At 68.2% G+C, this 16,201-nt stretch overlaps 2 protein-coding genes across 2 annotated transcripts; both read left to right on the plus strand.

The window, feature by feature from the left end:
• Positions 1-518: 518 nt before the first annotated feature.
• LOC311429563 (splicing factor 1-like) lies at positions 519-6,125 on the plus strand (the record flags this gene model as incomplete). Its single annotated transcript, XM_084540653.1, is given in 17 exon segments — positions 519-528; positions 530-617; positions 620-759; positions 762-886; positions 1,687-1,757; positions 1,760-1,786; positions 1,789-1,793; positions 2,376-2,546; positions 3,315-3,362; positions 3,364-3,450; positions 3,453-3,576; positions 3,696-3,755; positions 4,494-4,520; positions 4,523-4,564; positions 4,567-4,659; positions 5,276-5,329; positions 5,332-6,125. Coding segments are annotated over 17 exon segments (1,456 nt in total), but the record flags the coding sequence as incomplete, so codon positions are not given.
• Positions 6,126-7,696: 1,571 nt separating this feature from the next.
• On the plus strand, positions 7,697-16,009 carry LOC311429565 (glycogen phosphorylase, muscle form-like; the record flags this gene model as incomplete). The annotated part of the gene is given in 15 exon segments (XM_084540654.1): positions 7,697-7,994; positions 9,119-9,194; positions 9,197-9,219; positions 9,796-9,874; positions 10,402-10,505; positions 11,249-11,380; positions 12,015-12,126; positions 12,709-12,791; positions 13,532-13,639; positions 13,641-13,676; positions 14,262-14,354; positions 14,739-14,885; positions 15,282-15,445; positions 15,894-15,954; positions 15,956-16,009. Coding segments are annotated over 15 exon segments (1,515 nt in total), but the record flags the coding sequence as incomplete, so codon positions are not given.
• Positions 16,010-16,201: the final 192 nt, after the last annotated feature.

The following is a 16,201-nucleotide window of genomic DNA, read 5'->3' on the forward strand; positions in this document are numbered from 1 at the left end:
CGTTTTAGCCCCATTTTCACCCCATTCCCACCCTGTTTCACCCATTCCCGTCCCGTTTTGCACCCCTTCACCCCCTTTTTGGGGTATCCTTTTTTTGGGGGGGGTCCTTTTGTGCTCTGTTTTGGGGGGGTCCCTTTTGGACTCTCTTTTTGGGGGGGTCCCTTTTAGGATCCCTTTAGGGGTCTCCCTTTGTATCAGCGTGTGGGCATCCCACCGCCCGTTTTAGCCCCATTTCACCCCATTCCTGTCCCATTTCGCACCCGTTCCCCCCCTTTTTGGGGTTTCCCTTTTTGGGGGGGTGCTTTTGATGTCTATTTTTGGGTGGTGTCCTTTTGGACTCTCTTTTTGGGGGGGGGTCCCTTCTGGGGCTCCCTTAGGGGTCTCCCTTTGGGTATCAGCGCGTGGGCATCCCACCGCCCATTTCAGCCCCGTTTTCACCCCATTCCCGCCCCGTTTCACCCCATTCCCGCCCCGTTTCTTGCCCCTTCCCCAAATTGACCCCCCCCGGCCCCCCCCAGGGGCAACACGCCTGAAGAACATCGAGAAGGAATGCAACGCCAAGATCATGATCCGCGGCAAGGGCTCGGTGAAGGAGGGCAAGGTGGGCCGCAAGGACGGCAGATGCTGCCGGGCGAGGACGAGCCCCTGCACGCGCTGGTCACCGCCAACACCATGGACAACGTCAAGAAGCGGTGGAGCAGGTCCTGGGGGGGGTCCCGGGGGGGTTTTTGGGGTCTTTACGGGGTGCTGAGGGTGTTTTTCCCCCCCAGATCCGGAACATCCTGAAGCAGGGCATCGAGACGCCCGAGGACCAGAACGACCTGCGCAAGATGCAGCTGCGGGAGCTGGCGCGGCTCAACGGCACGCTGCGCGAGGATGACAACCGGTGGGGGCTCGTTAGCACCCCCAGACTAATTAACAGCCCCCCCCGGACACTAATGAGCCCCCCCGTATCCCAATGAGCCCACCCAGAGCCCAATGAGCCCACCCAGAGCCTCACAGGATCCCCTCAACCCTTACCAAACTGCCACACCTCCTCACCAAGTCCCCCAGACCCCTAATTAACCCCCCCTCTCTGACCCTAATTAATCCCTCTAGATGCTAACGAGCTCCCTGTACCCTAATGAGCCCCCCCAGAGCTGAATGAGCCCCCCAGAGCTGAAGGAGCCCCCCTGTACCCTAATGAACCCACACAGACCCTCAACAACCTCACAAAGCCCCCCCCCAGACCCTAATGAACCCCTACCCCCTGACCCTAATTAACCCCCCAGACCCTAATTAATCCCTCTGGACAATCAGGAACCAGCTCAAACCCTAATTAATCACCCCAGACCCTAACGACACCCCCCAACCCTAACGAACTGCCCCTCACCCTAATTAAGCCCCCCATCTCCTAACCAAACCTCTAACCCCCTAATTAACCCCCCCAGACCCTAATGAACCCAACACCTCCAGCCCCTAACGAGCCCCCCCACCTCCTCACAACCCCCCCAATCCCTAATTAACCCCCCAGACCCTAACGAACCCTAACCCTAATTAACCCCCACCCTTATTATTCCCACTGCCCCCCCCCCAATCAGCTTTGCTACCCCCCAGCACCCCCCAACCAACCTCCCTCTCCCTCAGTTGCCCCCCCAGTTGCCCCCCCGTGCTAATTACCCGCTAATTACTGCTAATTACCCGCAGGATCCTGCGGCCGTGGCAGAGCACGGAGACGCGCAGCATCACCAACACCACCGTCTGCACCAAGTGCGGGGGGCCGGGCACATCGCCTCCGACTGCAAGTTCGCCAGGTGGGACCCCCCCCAAAAAAAAAATGGGACCCCAACCCCCCCCCGGGACCCCTTGGGACCCCCCCAGAGCCTCCCCAAACCGGGGGGGCACCATTTTGTGCCCCCTTCCCCCTCTCAGCCTCACCTCACTGCCCCCTCTCCCCCCATAACCCCCCAATCCTTACCCCTGGCCCCCCCAAAACCCCCCTGAGACCCCCCCAAAATCCTCCAGGCCCCCCCCCGGACCCCCCTCAGACCCCCCAAATGGGGGGGGGTCACCACTTTATGCCCCCTTTCCCCCCTCACCAACACTTCCGTGCCCCCTTCCCCTCCCGCATCTGTGCCCAGACCCCCCTGGGACCCCCTTGAGACCCCCCTGAGACCCCCAAACCCCCCCAACCCCCCAAACCGGGGGGGGGGCCACATTTTACCCCCTTCCCCCCCCATTTCCCCTTCCCACTCCCCATCCCCACCCCCTACGCCCCCCACACCCCCTCCCCGTGCCCCCCTCGCCCCCCACACCCCTCCCTCCCCCCCCCCACGCCCCTCCCCGCCCCCCCCCTCACCCCGTACCCCCCGCTGACCCCCCCGTTGCCCCCCCAGGCCGGGGACCCGCAGTCTGCGCAGGACAAGGCTCGCATGGACAAGGAGTACCTGTCCCTCATGGCCGAGCTGGGCGAGGCGCCCGTCTCCGGCAGCGCCAACGCCGCCCACACCAGCAGCCCCCTCTCCAGCCGGGGGGGGGGCACCCAGCCCGCCAGCCAGCCCCCCCCCGTGAGTAATGAACCCCCCCGGGCCCCCCGTGCGCTCCTTTTAATTAATTAATCCCCCTAGTTAACGCTGCCCCCACCAGCAGCCCACTCTACAGCTTGGGGGGGGGCACCCAGCCTGCCAGCCAGCCCCCCCCCGTGAGTAACGACCCCCCCAGACCCCCCCACGCGCTCTTTTTAATTAATTAACCCCCCCAGACCCCCACCCATACTCCTTATTTAGTTAATTAGCCCCCCTAGTTAGCACTACCCACACCAGCAGCCCCCTCTCCAGCCGGGGGGAGGCACCCAGCCTGCCAGCCAGCCCCCCCATGAGTAATGACCCCCCCATGTACTCATTTTAATTAATTAACCCCTCCAGACCCCTCCCGTTTAATTAATTAACCCCCCAGACCCCCACCCATACTCCTTACTTAATTAATTAGCCCCCCCTAGTTAGCACTACCCACACCAGCAGCCCCCTCTCCAGCCGGGGGGAGGCACCCAGCCTGCCAGCCAGCCCCCCCATGAGTAATGACCCCCCCATGTACTCATTTTAATTAATTAACCCCTCCAGACCCTTCCCATTTAATTAATTAACCCCCCAGACCCCCACCCATACCCACTTTTTAATTAATTAGCCCCCCTAGTTAGCACTGCCCACACCAGCAGCCCCCTCTCCAGCCGGGGGGTGCACCCAGCCCCCCAGCCAGCCCCCCCCATGAATAATGACCCCCCCGCCCCCCTCCGGCCCCTTTCTAATGACTAATTAACCCCTCAACCCCTTAATTAGCAGCAGAGCCGCCCGCCCTGGATGAACTCCACCCCATCCGAGAGCCGCCCCCCCCTACCACGGCCTGCACGGGGGGGGGCCTGGGGGGGGCCCCCACGGCTTCCCCCACCCCATGGCCGCCATGGGGGGGGGCCACGGGGGGGGGCACCCCTGCAGCACAACCCCAACGGGCCCCCCCCCCCCTGGATGCAGCCCCACCACCACCCCCCCATGGGGCAGGGCCCCCACCCGCCGGGGGGGCACCCCGGCCCCCACCACATGGGTAAGTACAATCCGGGCTGGGGGGGGGGTGGGGGGAGGGTTTGGGGTGAAAAAGGGGGGTTTTGGGGGCGGGGGGGGCGGCCCCCCCTCGCTAAGGCGACGCTCTCTCATTGCCTCAAGATCAGTACCTGGGAAATTCGCCTGTGGGCTCTGGGGTCTATCGCCTGCACCAAGGAAAAGGTGAGCCCCCCCCCCAAAAAAAACACCCCCTGACCCCCCCCACAACCCCCCCTAACACCCCCCCAAAAAATAAACGTCCCCAGGTGCCCCAAAATACCCCCAATCTCCCCTAAAATCACCCCCCAGGTGTCCCTAATCCCCTAAAATACTCTGACCCCCCCCCCCCAAAAAAAAACAAACAGTATTCATGAGCCCCCCCCAAATACCCCAAGCCCCCCCCGTGTCCCAAATCCCCCCCAAATACCCCCAAAGTCCCCCAAAATCTCTTGAAAGTCCCCCAAATCCCCCCAAGTGCCCCCCCGTGTCTCAATTCCCCCCAACCCCCCAAATACCCTAAATCCCCCCAAGCCCCCCCCAAATGCCCCAAATCCCCCCAAGCGCCCCCCAAATACCCCAACTCCCCCCCAGAGCCCCCCCAAATACCCCAATTCCCCCCCAAGCCCCCCCCAAATACCCAACTCCCCCCCAACCCCCCCCCAAATACCCCCAACTCCCCCCAACCCCCCCCAAATACCCCACTCCCCCCAGCCCCCCCAAATACCCCAACTCCCCCCAAGGCCCCCCCAAATACCCCAACTCCCCCCCAACCCCCCCCCAAATACCCCAACTCCCCCCCCAAATACCCCAACTCCCCCCCCAGCCCCCCCCCAAATACCCCAACTCCCCCCCCAACCCCCCCCAAATACCCCAACTCCCCCCAGTGCCCCCCCCCGAGCCCACGGCGTGCCCCCCCCCCAGGTATGATGCCGCCGCCGCTGGGTATGATGCGCCGCCGCCCCCCCCGCCCGGTGGGCAGCCGCCCCCCCCTCCGGGCCGCTCCCCCCCTGGCAGCAGCAGCAGCAGCCGCCGCCGCCCCCCCCCAGCAGCAGCCTGGCCTCCAGCACCCCCCTGCCCTGGCAGCAAAGTGAGTGGGGGGGGCAATAAATTGGGGGGGGGGGGCAACTGGGGGGGGTAATAAGAGCGTGGGGGGGCTCCAGAGGGGGCAGGGAGGGGGTTGGGGGGGACTGGGGGGGGCAGGGAGGGGGTGGGGGGGGGCAATATGGGTGGGGGGGGGCTCTGGGGGGGCAATAAGGGGGATGGGGGGGCAGGAAGGGGGGGCAGGGGGACTTGGGGGGGCAGTGGGGAGGCATTAAGGGGTTTGGGGGGGTGGGGGGGGAAAAAGGGGGGCAGGGAGGGGGTGGGGGTGTGAGGGGTTTGGGGGGGCAGTAAAGGTGGGGGGGCAATGAGGGGGCAGATGGGGTGGGGGGCCGTAAGGGGTGAGGGGGGGCTTTGGGGGGGTAATAAGGGTTGGGGGGTCTCTGGGGGGGGCAATAAGGGGTGAGGGGGGGCAATAAGGGATGGGGGGGCAATGAGGGGGGGGTTGGTGGAGTCTGGGGGGGCCATAAGAGGCTGTGGGGGGGGTCAGCGGGTGGGGGGGGGGCGCTTCCTTTCCCAGTCCTGTGTTCGGGGGTGCCCCCCCCTAATTACCCCCCCTCTAATTACCCCCCTTTAATTGCCCCCCCCCCCAATTGCCCCCCCAGATACGCCGACCACCACGAGCGCTGGCACCGGCTCCCTCCCGCCCTGGCAGCAGCAGGCGCCGGCGGGGGGGGGGGGGGGGGGGCGGGGGGGGGCTCCCCCCCGCTGCAAGGCAGCCCCTCCATGGTGCCTTTGCCCCCCGGGGTGCAGCCCCCCCTGCCCCCCGGGGCCCCCCCGCCCCCCCCGCCGCCGCCTGGCTCCGGGGGCATGATGTACGCCCCCCCGCCCCCCCCGCCCCCCATGGACCCTTCTAACTTCGTCACCATGATGGGCATGGGGGTGCCGGCCCTGCCCCCCTTCGGCATGCCCCCCGCGCCCCCCCCGCCCCCCCCCCAGAACTGACGCCGCCGGGGGGGGGGACGCCAGCACGGCCACGTAACGCTGGGGGGGGGGGGGGCGGGGGTGGGAGGGGGCGTCAAGGGGGGGGGGAGAGGAGGAGGAGGAAGGGGGGGCAGGGGGAGCGCCCCCCCCTCACACACACACACCCTGAGCCCCCCCCCCCCCCCTCCAGGGATTTTTCCACTTCCCCCCCCCCCCCTCGGGACCAGTGAGGGAGCTGCGCCCCCCCCCAAAAAAAATAAATAAATCCTTCCCTGGGGGGGGGGGGGGAAGTGAGCGGGACCCCCCCCCATCATTTTGGGGGTGGGGGGAGAGGGGGGGGCTGCGCAATCCACCCGGGTCCTCCCCCCCTGCCCCCCCCCGCGGCCCCTCCCCCCCCTACCTCGTGGTCCAGGGTCCCCCACCCCGTCCCCCCCCCGCCCCATAGACGCCCCCCCCCTCGTTGCCCCCCCCCTCCCCCCCCCTTCATCCCCGCGCGCTTCTTTTTGTGTATGAATAAACGGCCGAAACGGGGCCCCCCCGCCTCTGCTTTGTGACCCCCCCGCGGCTTTCTGGGACCCCCCACGCGTCTCGGGACCCCCCCCGGTATTTCTGAGCCCCCCTGGGGTATTTTTGCCCCCCCGGGGTATTTCTGCCCCCCCCCCGGATATTTTTGCCCCCCCCGGGGTATTTCTGAGCCCCCCTGGGGTATTTTTGCCCCCACCCGGATATTTCTGGCCCCCCCCGGGGTATTTCTGCCCCTGTTGCTGGGCCCCCCCCCGGCCGTGCCCTTTCCCTGCCCCCTCCTGCATCGGATTTCGCCGTGGGGGGTTGGGGGGGGGGGACGAAACCCGACCTGGGGTCGAGGGGGGGTCCCGGCCCCCCCCCCGTGACGTGGCGGCGGGGCCCCCCCGCGCCCCCCCCCCGCCCCCTGTGGTTGTCACTCAGCGCCGCGGCCCCGAAATGCCACGACCTTGGGGTGTCCTGGGGGGGGGGGGGCGAGGGGGGGGGGGGACACGGTGGGGGGGGGAGGGGGCAGCGTGGCACCATGGGCCTTGTAGTCCGGGGGGGGCTGGGGGGGGCAGCGTGGGGGCACCCCCGACACGCGTGGGCGGCGGGGGGACCGCGGGGGCGTTTTTGTGAATGGGGGCGGCGTGGGAACGGGGAGGGGGGGGGGGGCGTGGGAACGCGGGGGGGGGCTCATTGAGGAGCGCCGCGCGTGGGAACGGGGCCGCGCCGTGAATGGGGCTCGCGCCGGGACCCCCCGCGGCGCCGTGGGCGTGGCTTCGCGGCGGCTGTGGGCGTGGCCTCGCCGCGCCCCCGCCCCCTTCGGGGGGCACCTCATGAATATTCACGAGGCGGGGGCTCAAAGGGGCCGGGGCGCTGCTGCCGCCGCCTCCCGCCGGCCCCGCAGCCCCCCGACCCCCCCGGACCCCCCCCGGCTCCTCCAGGCCCCCCCCGGCGCTCCGGGAGCCCCCCAGGACCCCTCCCCAATACTTCAGGGCCCCCAGGAGCCCCCCAATTCCTCAGGACCCCCCCCACTAATTCCCAAGACCCCCCCAGCTCCCCACGAGCTGGTCCCTTGGGACCCCTTTCCAAGCCCCCCCCAGGCCCCCTTAAGACCCCTCCAGCCCCCCCAGGACCCCCAAGACCCCCCCAGGACCCCCTAGGCCTCCTTCCTGAGACCCCCCCAGGACCCCCAAGCCCCCCTCCAGGCCCCCAAAGCCCCTTTAGGCCCCTCCAGGCCCCCTCCTAAGCTCCCTTATCCCCACCGAGGACCCCCCAGGACCCTCCTGACCCCCCCAAGACCCCCTCAGGACCCCCAAGCCCCCCTCCCGGTCCCCAAAGCCCCTTTAGGCCCCTCCAGGCCCCTCCAGCCCCCCTCCTAAGCTCCCTTATCCCCACCGAGGACCCCCCAGGACCCTTGACCCCCCAAGACCCCCTCAGGACCCCCCCAGGACCCCCCCAGGACCCCCAAGCCCCCCTCCAAGTCCCTCAAAGCCCCCTTAGGCCCCTCCAGGCTCCCCCAAACCCCCCAGGACCCCCCAAACCTCCCTCAGGACCCCCCAAGACCCCCCCAGGACCCCCTCAGGACCCCCCCAAGACCCCCCAAGGACCCCCCAGGACACCCCCAAGACCCCCCAAGACCCCCCCATCGCCATGGCGCGGCCGCTGTCGGACCAGGAGCGTCGGAAGCAGATCAGCGTGCGGGGGCTGGCGGGGGCCGAGAACGTGGCGGAGCTGAAGCGCGCCTTCAACCGCCACCTGCACTTCACCCTGGTCAAGGACCGCAACGTCGCCACCCCCCGCGACTACTTCCACGCCCTGGCCCACGCCGTGCGCGACCACCTGGTGGGGCGCTGGCTGCGCACGCAGCAGTACTACTACGAGAAGGACCCCAAGGTGGGGCTGGGGGGGGTTATGGGGGGGCTGGGGGGGTTAAATGGGGTCTGGGGGCAGTACTACTACGAGAAGGACCCCAAGGTGGGGGCTAGGGGGGGTTATTGGGGGGCTGGGGGGGGCACAGAGAGGTTTGGAGGGGTTAATGGGGGGCTGGGAGGGGTTAATGGGGGTCTGGGGGCAGTACTACTACGAGAAGGACCCCAAGGTGAGGGTTAGGGGGGGCTGGGGGGGTCATAGAGGGGTTTGGGGGGCTTAATGGGGGGCTGGGGGGGGTTAAATGGGGTCTGGGGGCAGTACTACTACGAGAAGGACCCCAAGGTGGGGGCTAGGGGGGGCTGAGGGGGTTAAATGGGGTCTGGGGGCAGTACTACTACGAGAAGGACCCCAAGGTGGGGGCTAGGGGGGGCTGGGGGGGTTAATGGGGGTCTGGGGGCTGCGCACGCAGCAGTACTACTACGAGAAGGACCCCAAGGTGGGGGTTATGGGGGGGGTTATTGGGGGGCTGGGGGGGTTAAATGGGGTCTGGGGGCTGTGTATGCAGCAGTACTACTACAAGAAGGACCCTAAGGGGGGGTCACGGAGGGGTCACGGGGGGGTTAAAGGGGGGGGTGGGGGGAAAGGGGGGGCTACTGTGTGGGAAAGACCCCAGGGTGTGGGGTCTGGGGGGGGGTTAAGGGGGTTTTGGGGTGGGGTCGTGGGTGTTTGGGGGGGGGCATAGGGGTCTTGGGGGGGTCATGGGGGTCTGAGGGGGCATGGGGGGGCCATGGGGGGGGGGCACCACAGTAATGGGAAGGACCCCAAGTGGGGGGGGGGGCACAGAGGGGCTGGGGGACTGACCCCCCCCCCGTGGGACCCCAAGGCTGGGGGGGGCACTGTAGGTCCTTGGGGTGCTGGGGGGGTCCCTGAGGATCTGTGGGGGGGTCCCAGGCCTGGGGGGCAGTTGTTGGGGGGGGGGGGGCAGTTAAATTTAACCTGACCTTTGCCGCTGACCCGCTGCCATTTGGGCCCGGAAACCGGATAGGGCCCGGGGGGGGGGGGGGACACACACGGGGGGGGTCAAGGGGGGGTTAAAGGGGGTCAAGGGGGGGTCGTGGCCGCAGCTGACCCCCCCGTGCCCCCCCCAGCGCATTTACTACCTGTCGCTGGAGTTCTACATGGGCCGCACGCTGCAGAACACCATGGTCAACCTGGGGCTGCAGAGCTCTGCGACGAGGCCATTTACCAGGTGGGGGGCCGGGGGGGGCACATGGGGGGGGGGGTATATTGGGGTGAGGGGGGGGAAATTGGGGTATGGGGGGGGAAATGGGGGCGGTGGGGGGGGAAATGGGGGGCTGAGGAGGGGAAATGGGGGGGTGTGGGGGGGAAATGGGGGGCTGAGGGGGGGAAATGGGGGTGTGTGGGGGGGTAAATTGGGGTGTGAGGGGGGGAAATGGGGCCGGGGGGGGCAAATGGGGGCGGTGGGGGGGCAAATGGGGGTGTGTGGGGGGGAAATTGGGGGGTGAGGGGGGGAAATGGGGGGTGAGGGGGGGGGAAATGGGGGCATGGGAGGGGGGAAATGGGGATGGGGGGATCAAACAGGGCCTGGGGGGGGCAAATGGGGTCAGAAGGGCCGGAGGGGGGGCAAATGGGGCCGGGGGGGGCACGGGAGCAATGTGCAGGGGGATGGGGGGGGATAAATGGGGTCATGGGGGGGCAAATGGGGGCACGGGGGGGGCAAATGGGGGCATGGAGGGGGTGGGGGGGAAGCGGGGGGGCTGTTTTTTTGGGGGGGGGGCTCTGAACACTCTCCCCCCCCCCCCAGCTGGGCCTGGACATGGAGGAGCTGCAGGAGATCGAGGAGGACGCGGGGCTGGGCAATGGGGGCCTGGGGCGCCTGGCAGGTGGGGGCCGGGGGGGGGCTTTGGGGGGTCCTGGGGGGGTCCTGGGGGTCTTGGGAGGTCCTGGGGGGGGTCCTGGAGAGCTCATGGGGGGGCTGGAGGGGTCCTGGGGGGGGTTGAGGGGGTCTTGGGAGGTCCTGGGGGGTTCCTGGGGGGGTCCTGAGGGGGTCCTGGAGGGGTCGTGGGGGGGTTGGGGGGTCCTGGAGGGGTCTGGGGGGTCCTGGGGGGGTCCTTTGGGGTCTGGGGGGTCCTGGAGGGGTCCTTTGGGGTCTGGGGGGGCTGGGGGGGTCCTTTGGGGTTTGGGGGGGTCCTTTGGTGTCTTGGGGGGTCCTTTGGGGACTGGGGGGGGTCCTGGGGGGGTCCTTTGGTGTCCTGGGGGGGTCCTTGGGGTCTGGGTTGGTCCTGGAGGGTCCCTGGGGGTGAAACTGGGGGGTGAGGGCTGGGAGATGGGTCCCCCCCCGACCCCCCCTGACCCCCCCTGACCCCCCCTGACCCTCCCCTGACCCCTTGACCCCCCCGTGCCCCCCCAGCCTGCTTCCTGGACTCGATGGCCACCCTGGGGCTGGCCGCCTACGGCTACGGCATCCGCTACGAGTTCGGCATCTTCAACCAGAAGATCGCGGGGGGGTGGCAGGTGGGGGGGGGGCACACCGGTGGGGGGGTCCCAAATTCAAGGGGGGGGGTCCCGAACCTCGGGGGAGGGGTCCCGGCATTTTGGGGGGGGTCCGGACTTCGGGAGGGGGTGGGTTCTGGACTTTTGGGGGGGGTCCTGAGTCTTTGGGGGGGGGCACAATATTTTGGGGGGGTCTGAAGTTTGGGGGAGGGGGTCACAGCCTTTTGGGAGGGTCCTGAATCTTTGGGGGGGGGGCACAATGTTTGGGGAGGGGTCCTGAGTCTTTGGGGGAGGGGTCCTGAGTCTTTGGGGGGGGTCCCAGTCTTTTTTTGGGGGGGTTCAGTCTTTTTGGGGGGGGTCCTGACTTTGTGTGGGGGGGGTCCCGAGTCTTTGAGGGGGGTCCCAGTCTCGTGGGGGGGGGGGTGTCCAGCCTTCTGGGGGGGGTCCCAGCGTTTTGGGGGGGGGTCCTGGCTTTTTGGGGGGGTTCCCGGCCTTTTGGTGGGGACGCAGTCTCTGGGGGGGGTGTCCCTTCTTTTGGGGGGGGTCCCTCCTTTTTTTTGGGGGGGGTCCCAAGTCTTTGTGGGGGGGGGTCCTGGCTTTTTTAGGGGGGGGGGATCCTGGCCTTTTGGGGGGAATCCTGGCTTTTTTGGGGGCTTCCCGGCCTTTTGGTGGGGATGCAGTCCCCGGGGGGGGTCCCCTCCTTCTTGGGGGGGGTCCCTCTTTTTTTTGGGGGGGGGGTCCCAGCCCGGTGCCCCCCCCCCCAGGTGGAGGAGGCGGACGACTGGCTGCGCTACGGCAACCCCTGGGAGAAGGCTCGCCCCGAGTACACCATCCCCGTGCACTTCTACGGCCGCGTGGAGCACACCCCCGAGGGGGCCAAGTGGATGGACACGCAGGTGGGGGGGCGTGCAAGGGGCGTGCAAGGGGCGTGCAAGGGGGCTGGGGGGTGTAAGGGGGTCTGGGAGGGGGGTATAAGGGAGTGCAAGGGGGTGGGGGAGTGTGCAAGGGGCGTGCAAGGGGGCTGAGGGGGTGGGAGGGGGTCTGGGGGGGGTGTAAGGGTGTGCAAGGGGTGTGCAAGGGGTGTGCAAGGGGGCTGGGGGGGTGTAAGGGGGTCTGGGAGGGGGGTGTAAGGGAGTGCAAGGGGGTGAGGGAGTGTGCAAGGGGGTATGGAGGGGTGTAAGGGTGTGCAAGGGGGTAAGGGAGTGTGCAAGGGGTGTGCAAGGGGATGAGGGTGTGCAAGAAGTGTGTGCAAGGGGGTGTGGAGGGGTGTAAGGGCGTGCAAGGGGCGTGCAAGGAGGTGGGGGTGCACGAGGGTGTGCACGGAGGCGTGGGGGGGGTGTGCAAGGGCGCGCGGGGCACACGCGGGCGTGCAAAGCACGGGGGGTGGGCGTGCAAGGCTACTCAAGGGGTTCAAACGGGGGGTGCCGGGGGGGCTGGTGAAGGAAAGGGGGGACGGGGGGGGGTTGTGAGGGCCGGGGGGGGGTGTGCACGTCCCTTGCACACGCGTGTGCAAGGCGTGCGTGCCCGCAGGTGGTGCTGGCGCTGCCGTACGACACGCCGGTGCCCGGCTACCGCAACAACACCGTCAACACCATGCGGCTCTGGTCCGCCCGCGCCCCCAACGACTTCAACCTCAAGGACTGTGAGCACCCCAAAAAACGACCCCCCCCCCCGCCGCCTCGGGACCCCCCCCCCCAAATTCTCCATCCCCCCCCCCCCCCCGATTTCTTCAGGACCCCCCTGAGCCCCCCAGGAGTCCCCCAAGCCCCCCAAATCCCCCCCCAGGAGGACCCAAACCCACCCTAAACCCCCCCCCAGGACCCCCCCAGGACCCTCTCAGGATCCCCCCTGACCCCTCAGGACCCCCCAAGCCCCCCCAAGACCCCCCCAAAACCTTCCAGGGCCCCCCCAGGACCCCCCCAACCCCCCCAGGACCCCCCCAGGACCCCCCTGACCCCCCCCAACCCCCCAAGGACCCCCCCAAACCTCCCCAACCCCCCCCCAAGGACCCCCTAAAACCCTCCCAGGACCCCCCTGACCCCCTCCAACCCCCCCAGAACCCCCCTGACCCCCTCCAACCCCCCCCCAGGACCCCCCTGACCTCCCCCAAACCCCCCCCCAGGACCTCCCTGACCCCCTCCAACCCCCCCCAGAACCCCCCTGACCCCCTCCAACCCCCCCCCCAGGACCCCCCTGACCCCCCCTCTGCTCTCCCCCCCCCCAGTTAACGTCGGGGGCTACATCCAGGCGGTGCTGGACCGGAACCTGGCCGAGAACATCTCCCGCGTGCTGTACCCCAACGACAACGTCAGCACCGGGGGGGGCAAATTTGGGGCTGGGGGGGGGAATGGGGGGGACTTGGGGACAAGGGGGGGGCTGGGAGGGTGGGGGGGGGGGGTCAGTAGGGCGCAGTGGGGTGCTATAGGGCACCATGGGGAGCTGTGGGGCTCTGTGGGGTGCTGTGGGGTGCTATGGGGTGCTGTAGGGCTCTATGGGGTGCTATGGGGCTCTGTGGGGTGCTATAGGGCACTATGGGGCTCTGTAGGGCTCTATGGGGTGCTATAGGGCACTGTGGGGCTCTATGGGGTGCTATAGGGCACCGTGGGGGCTCTCCATAGGGCTCCGTGGGGCTCAGTGGGGCACTGTGGGGTGCTGTGGGGTCTCCATGGGGTGCCATGGGGCACAGTGGGGCTCCGTGGGGTGCCGTGGGGCTCAGTGGGGCACTGTGGGGTGCTGGGGGGGGGCTCTACTGGGGGACTTGTGGCTCAGTGGGGCACTATGGGGTGCTGTGGGGTGCCATAGGTCTTCTGTGAGGGATCTGTGGGTCACCATGGGGCTCTGTGGGGCACTATGGGGCTCTATGGGGCACTATGGGGTGCTGTAGGGCACCGTGGGGCACTATGGGGTGCTGTGGGGCTCTGTGGAGTGCCATGGGGCACTATGGGGTGGGGGCTCTATGGGGCACTGTGGGGGCTCCGTGGGGCTCCGTGGGGCTCCGTGGGGCTCCGTGGGGCGCCGTGGGGCTGAGCGTTTCCCCCCCCCCGCAGTTCTTCGAGGGCAAGGAGCTGCGGCTGAAGCAGGAGTACTTCGTGGTGGCGGCCACCCTGCACGACATCGTGCGGCGCTTCAAGTCCGCCAAGTTCGGCAGCCGCGACCCCCGTGCGCACCGCCTTCGACGCCTTCCCCGACAAGGTGCCCCCCCCACGGCCCCAAATCCTGGCCCCAAATCCCAGCCCCATGGCACAGCCCTGGCCCCGTGTCCTGTCCCCGTGTCCTGTCCCCGTGTCCCATCCCTCTGCCAAGTCCTGTCCCGGTGCCATGGCCCCGAGCCGTGTCCCCGTATCATGTCCCTGTGCCATGTCCCTGTGGTGTGTCCCCATATTGTGTCCCCATGTCCCCATATCGTGTCCCCATGTCCCCATGGGTGTCCCCGTGTCCCCATATCATGTCCCTGTGTCCCCATATCATGTCCCTGTGTCCCTATGCCATGTCCCCATGCTGTCCCCCGTCTCTGTACCCCCATCTAATGTCCCTGTGTCCCCATAACGTCCCCATGTCCCCATGCCATGTCCCCATATTGTGTCCCTGTGTCCCCATATAACGTCCCCATGTCCCCGTGTCCCCATGCCTTGTCCCTATACCATGTCCCCGTGTCCCTGTGTCCCCATATTGTATCCCCATGTCCCTGCGGGGTGTCCCCATGTCCCTGTGCTGTGTCCCCATGCCATGTCCCCGTGGGGTGTCCCCATGTCCCCACGATGTCCCCCGTGCCCGCAGGTGGCCATCCAGCTGAACGACACGCACCCGTCCCTCGCCATCCCCGAGCTGATGCGCATCCTGGTGGACGAGGAGAAGCTGCCCTGGGACAAGGTGCGGGGGGCTACGGGGGGGGCAATGGGGTGGGGGGGGGGGGCACGGGACCACCCCTGGGGCTGGCTGCCCCCAAAGGCCACGGTGGGGACACTGTGGGGCAGGGACGCTATGGGGCAGGGAAGCTATGGGGTAGGACACCCCCCCAAAGACCAAGGGGTCCCCAAGAAGTGCTTGGGGGGTCTCTATGGGGCAGGGTCTCTATGGGGCAGGGTCTCTATGGGGCAGGGACTCTATGGGGCAGGGACTCTATGGAGCAGGGATGCTATGGGGCAGGAACACCATGGCTCAGGCCCCCCCCCATAGACCAAAGGGCCCCTGAGAAGTGCCGGGGGGGGGGGTCTCTGTGGGGCAGCCCCTCAGGCTGTGCTGCCCCCCCCCCAGGCGTGGGACGTGACGGTGCGGACGTGCGCCTACACCAACCACACGGTGCTGCCCGAGGCGCTGGAGCGGTGGCCGGTCCATCTGCTGGAGTCGCTGCTGCCCCGGCACCTGGAGATCATCTACGAGATCAACCAGCGCTTCCTCGACGTGCGTGGGGCTGGGGGGCACGGGGGGGGGCCGGGGGGGCATAGGGGCACACTTATGGGCCTGCCCCACACTTATGGGTCCGCCCCACACCTATGGGTCCGCCCCAAACATGTGGGTCTGCCCCACATTGCATGCATCTACCCTACACATATGGGTCTGCCCCACACTTATGGGTCCGCCCCACACTTATGGGTCTGCCCCACACTTATGGGTCCACCCCAAACATGTGGGTCTGCCCCACGTTGCATGCATCTACCCCACGCTTATGGGTCCACCCACACTTATGGGTCCACCCCACACTTATGGGTCTGCTCCCCATTGCATGCATCTACCCCACACTTATGGGTCTGCCCCACACTTATGGGTCCGCCCCACACTTATGGGTCTGCCCCATAGCGCGTCTACGCCACGTTCCCCGGGGACCACGAGCGGCTGCGGCGGATGTCGCTGGTGGAGGAGGGGGCGGTGAAGCGCATCAACATGGCTCACCTCTGCATCGTCGGCTCCCACGCCGTCAACGGCGTCGCCCGCATCCACTCCGAGATCCTCAAGCAGAGCGTGTGCGTGTCCCCCCCCCCCCCGGGGTCACCCCCCCCAGGGGTCACCCCCCCCAGGGGTCATCCCCCCCCCAGGGGTCATCCCCCCCCCGAGGTCACCCCCTCTGGGTCATCCCCCCATGGGGTCACCCCCCTAGTGTCACCCCCTGCCCTTGGGGTCACCCCCCCTTTGGGGTCATCCCCCCATGGGGTCACCCCTCTAGTGTCACCCCCTGCCCTTGGGGGTCACTCCCACCCTTGGGGTCACCCCCCCCTTTGGGGTCACCCTCCTCTTGGGGTCACCCCCCCCCATGATTCCCATCCCTGTCCCGTGCTCCTCCTGCCCTTGGTTGGGGTCCCGGGGCTTTTGTCCCCATCCCCTTGTCCCCATCCCATTGTCCCCACCCCACGTCCCCCATCCCCGTCCCCATCCCCACGCCGTGCCCCCCCCCCCCATGTGCCCCCCCCCCAGGTTCAAGGACTTTTACGAGCTGGAGCCCCACAAGTTCCAGAACAAAACCAACGGCATCACCCCCCCGGCGCTGGCTGGTGCTCTGCAACCCGGGGCTGGCCGAGGTCATCGCCGAGGTGGGGGCCGGGGGGGGTCCTGGGGGGGCTTAGGGGTCCTGGGGGGAGCCTGGGGGGGGATTGGGGGTCCTGGGGGGGGGCCTGGGGGGGATTGGGGGGGGACTGGGGGGGATTGGGGGTCCTGGGAGGGGTCCTGGGGGGGGTCCTGGGGGGGCTTAGGGGTCCTGGGAGGGGTCCTGAGGGGAGCCTGGG

The sequence above is a fragment of the Aythya ferina genome, assembly GCF_964211825.1.
Source record: "Aythya ferina genome assembly, contig: HAP1_SCAFFOLD_1370, whole genome shotgun sequence".
Lineage (NCBI taxonomy): Eukaryota > Metazoa > Chordata > Aves > Anseriformes > Anatidae > Aythya > Aythya ferina.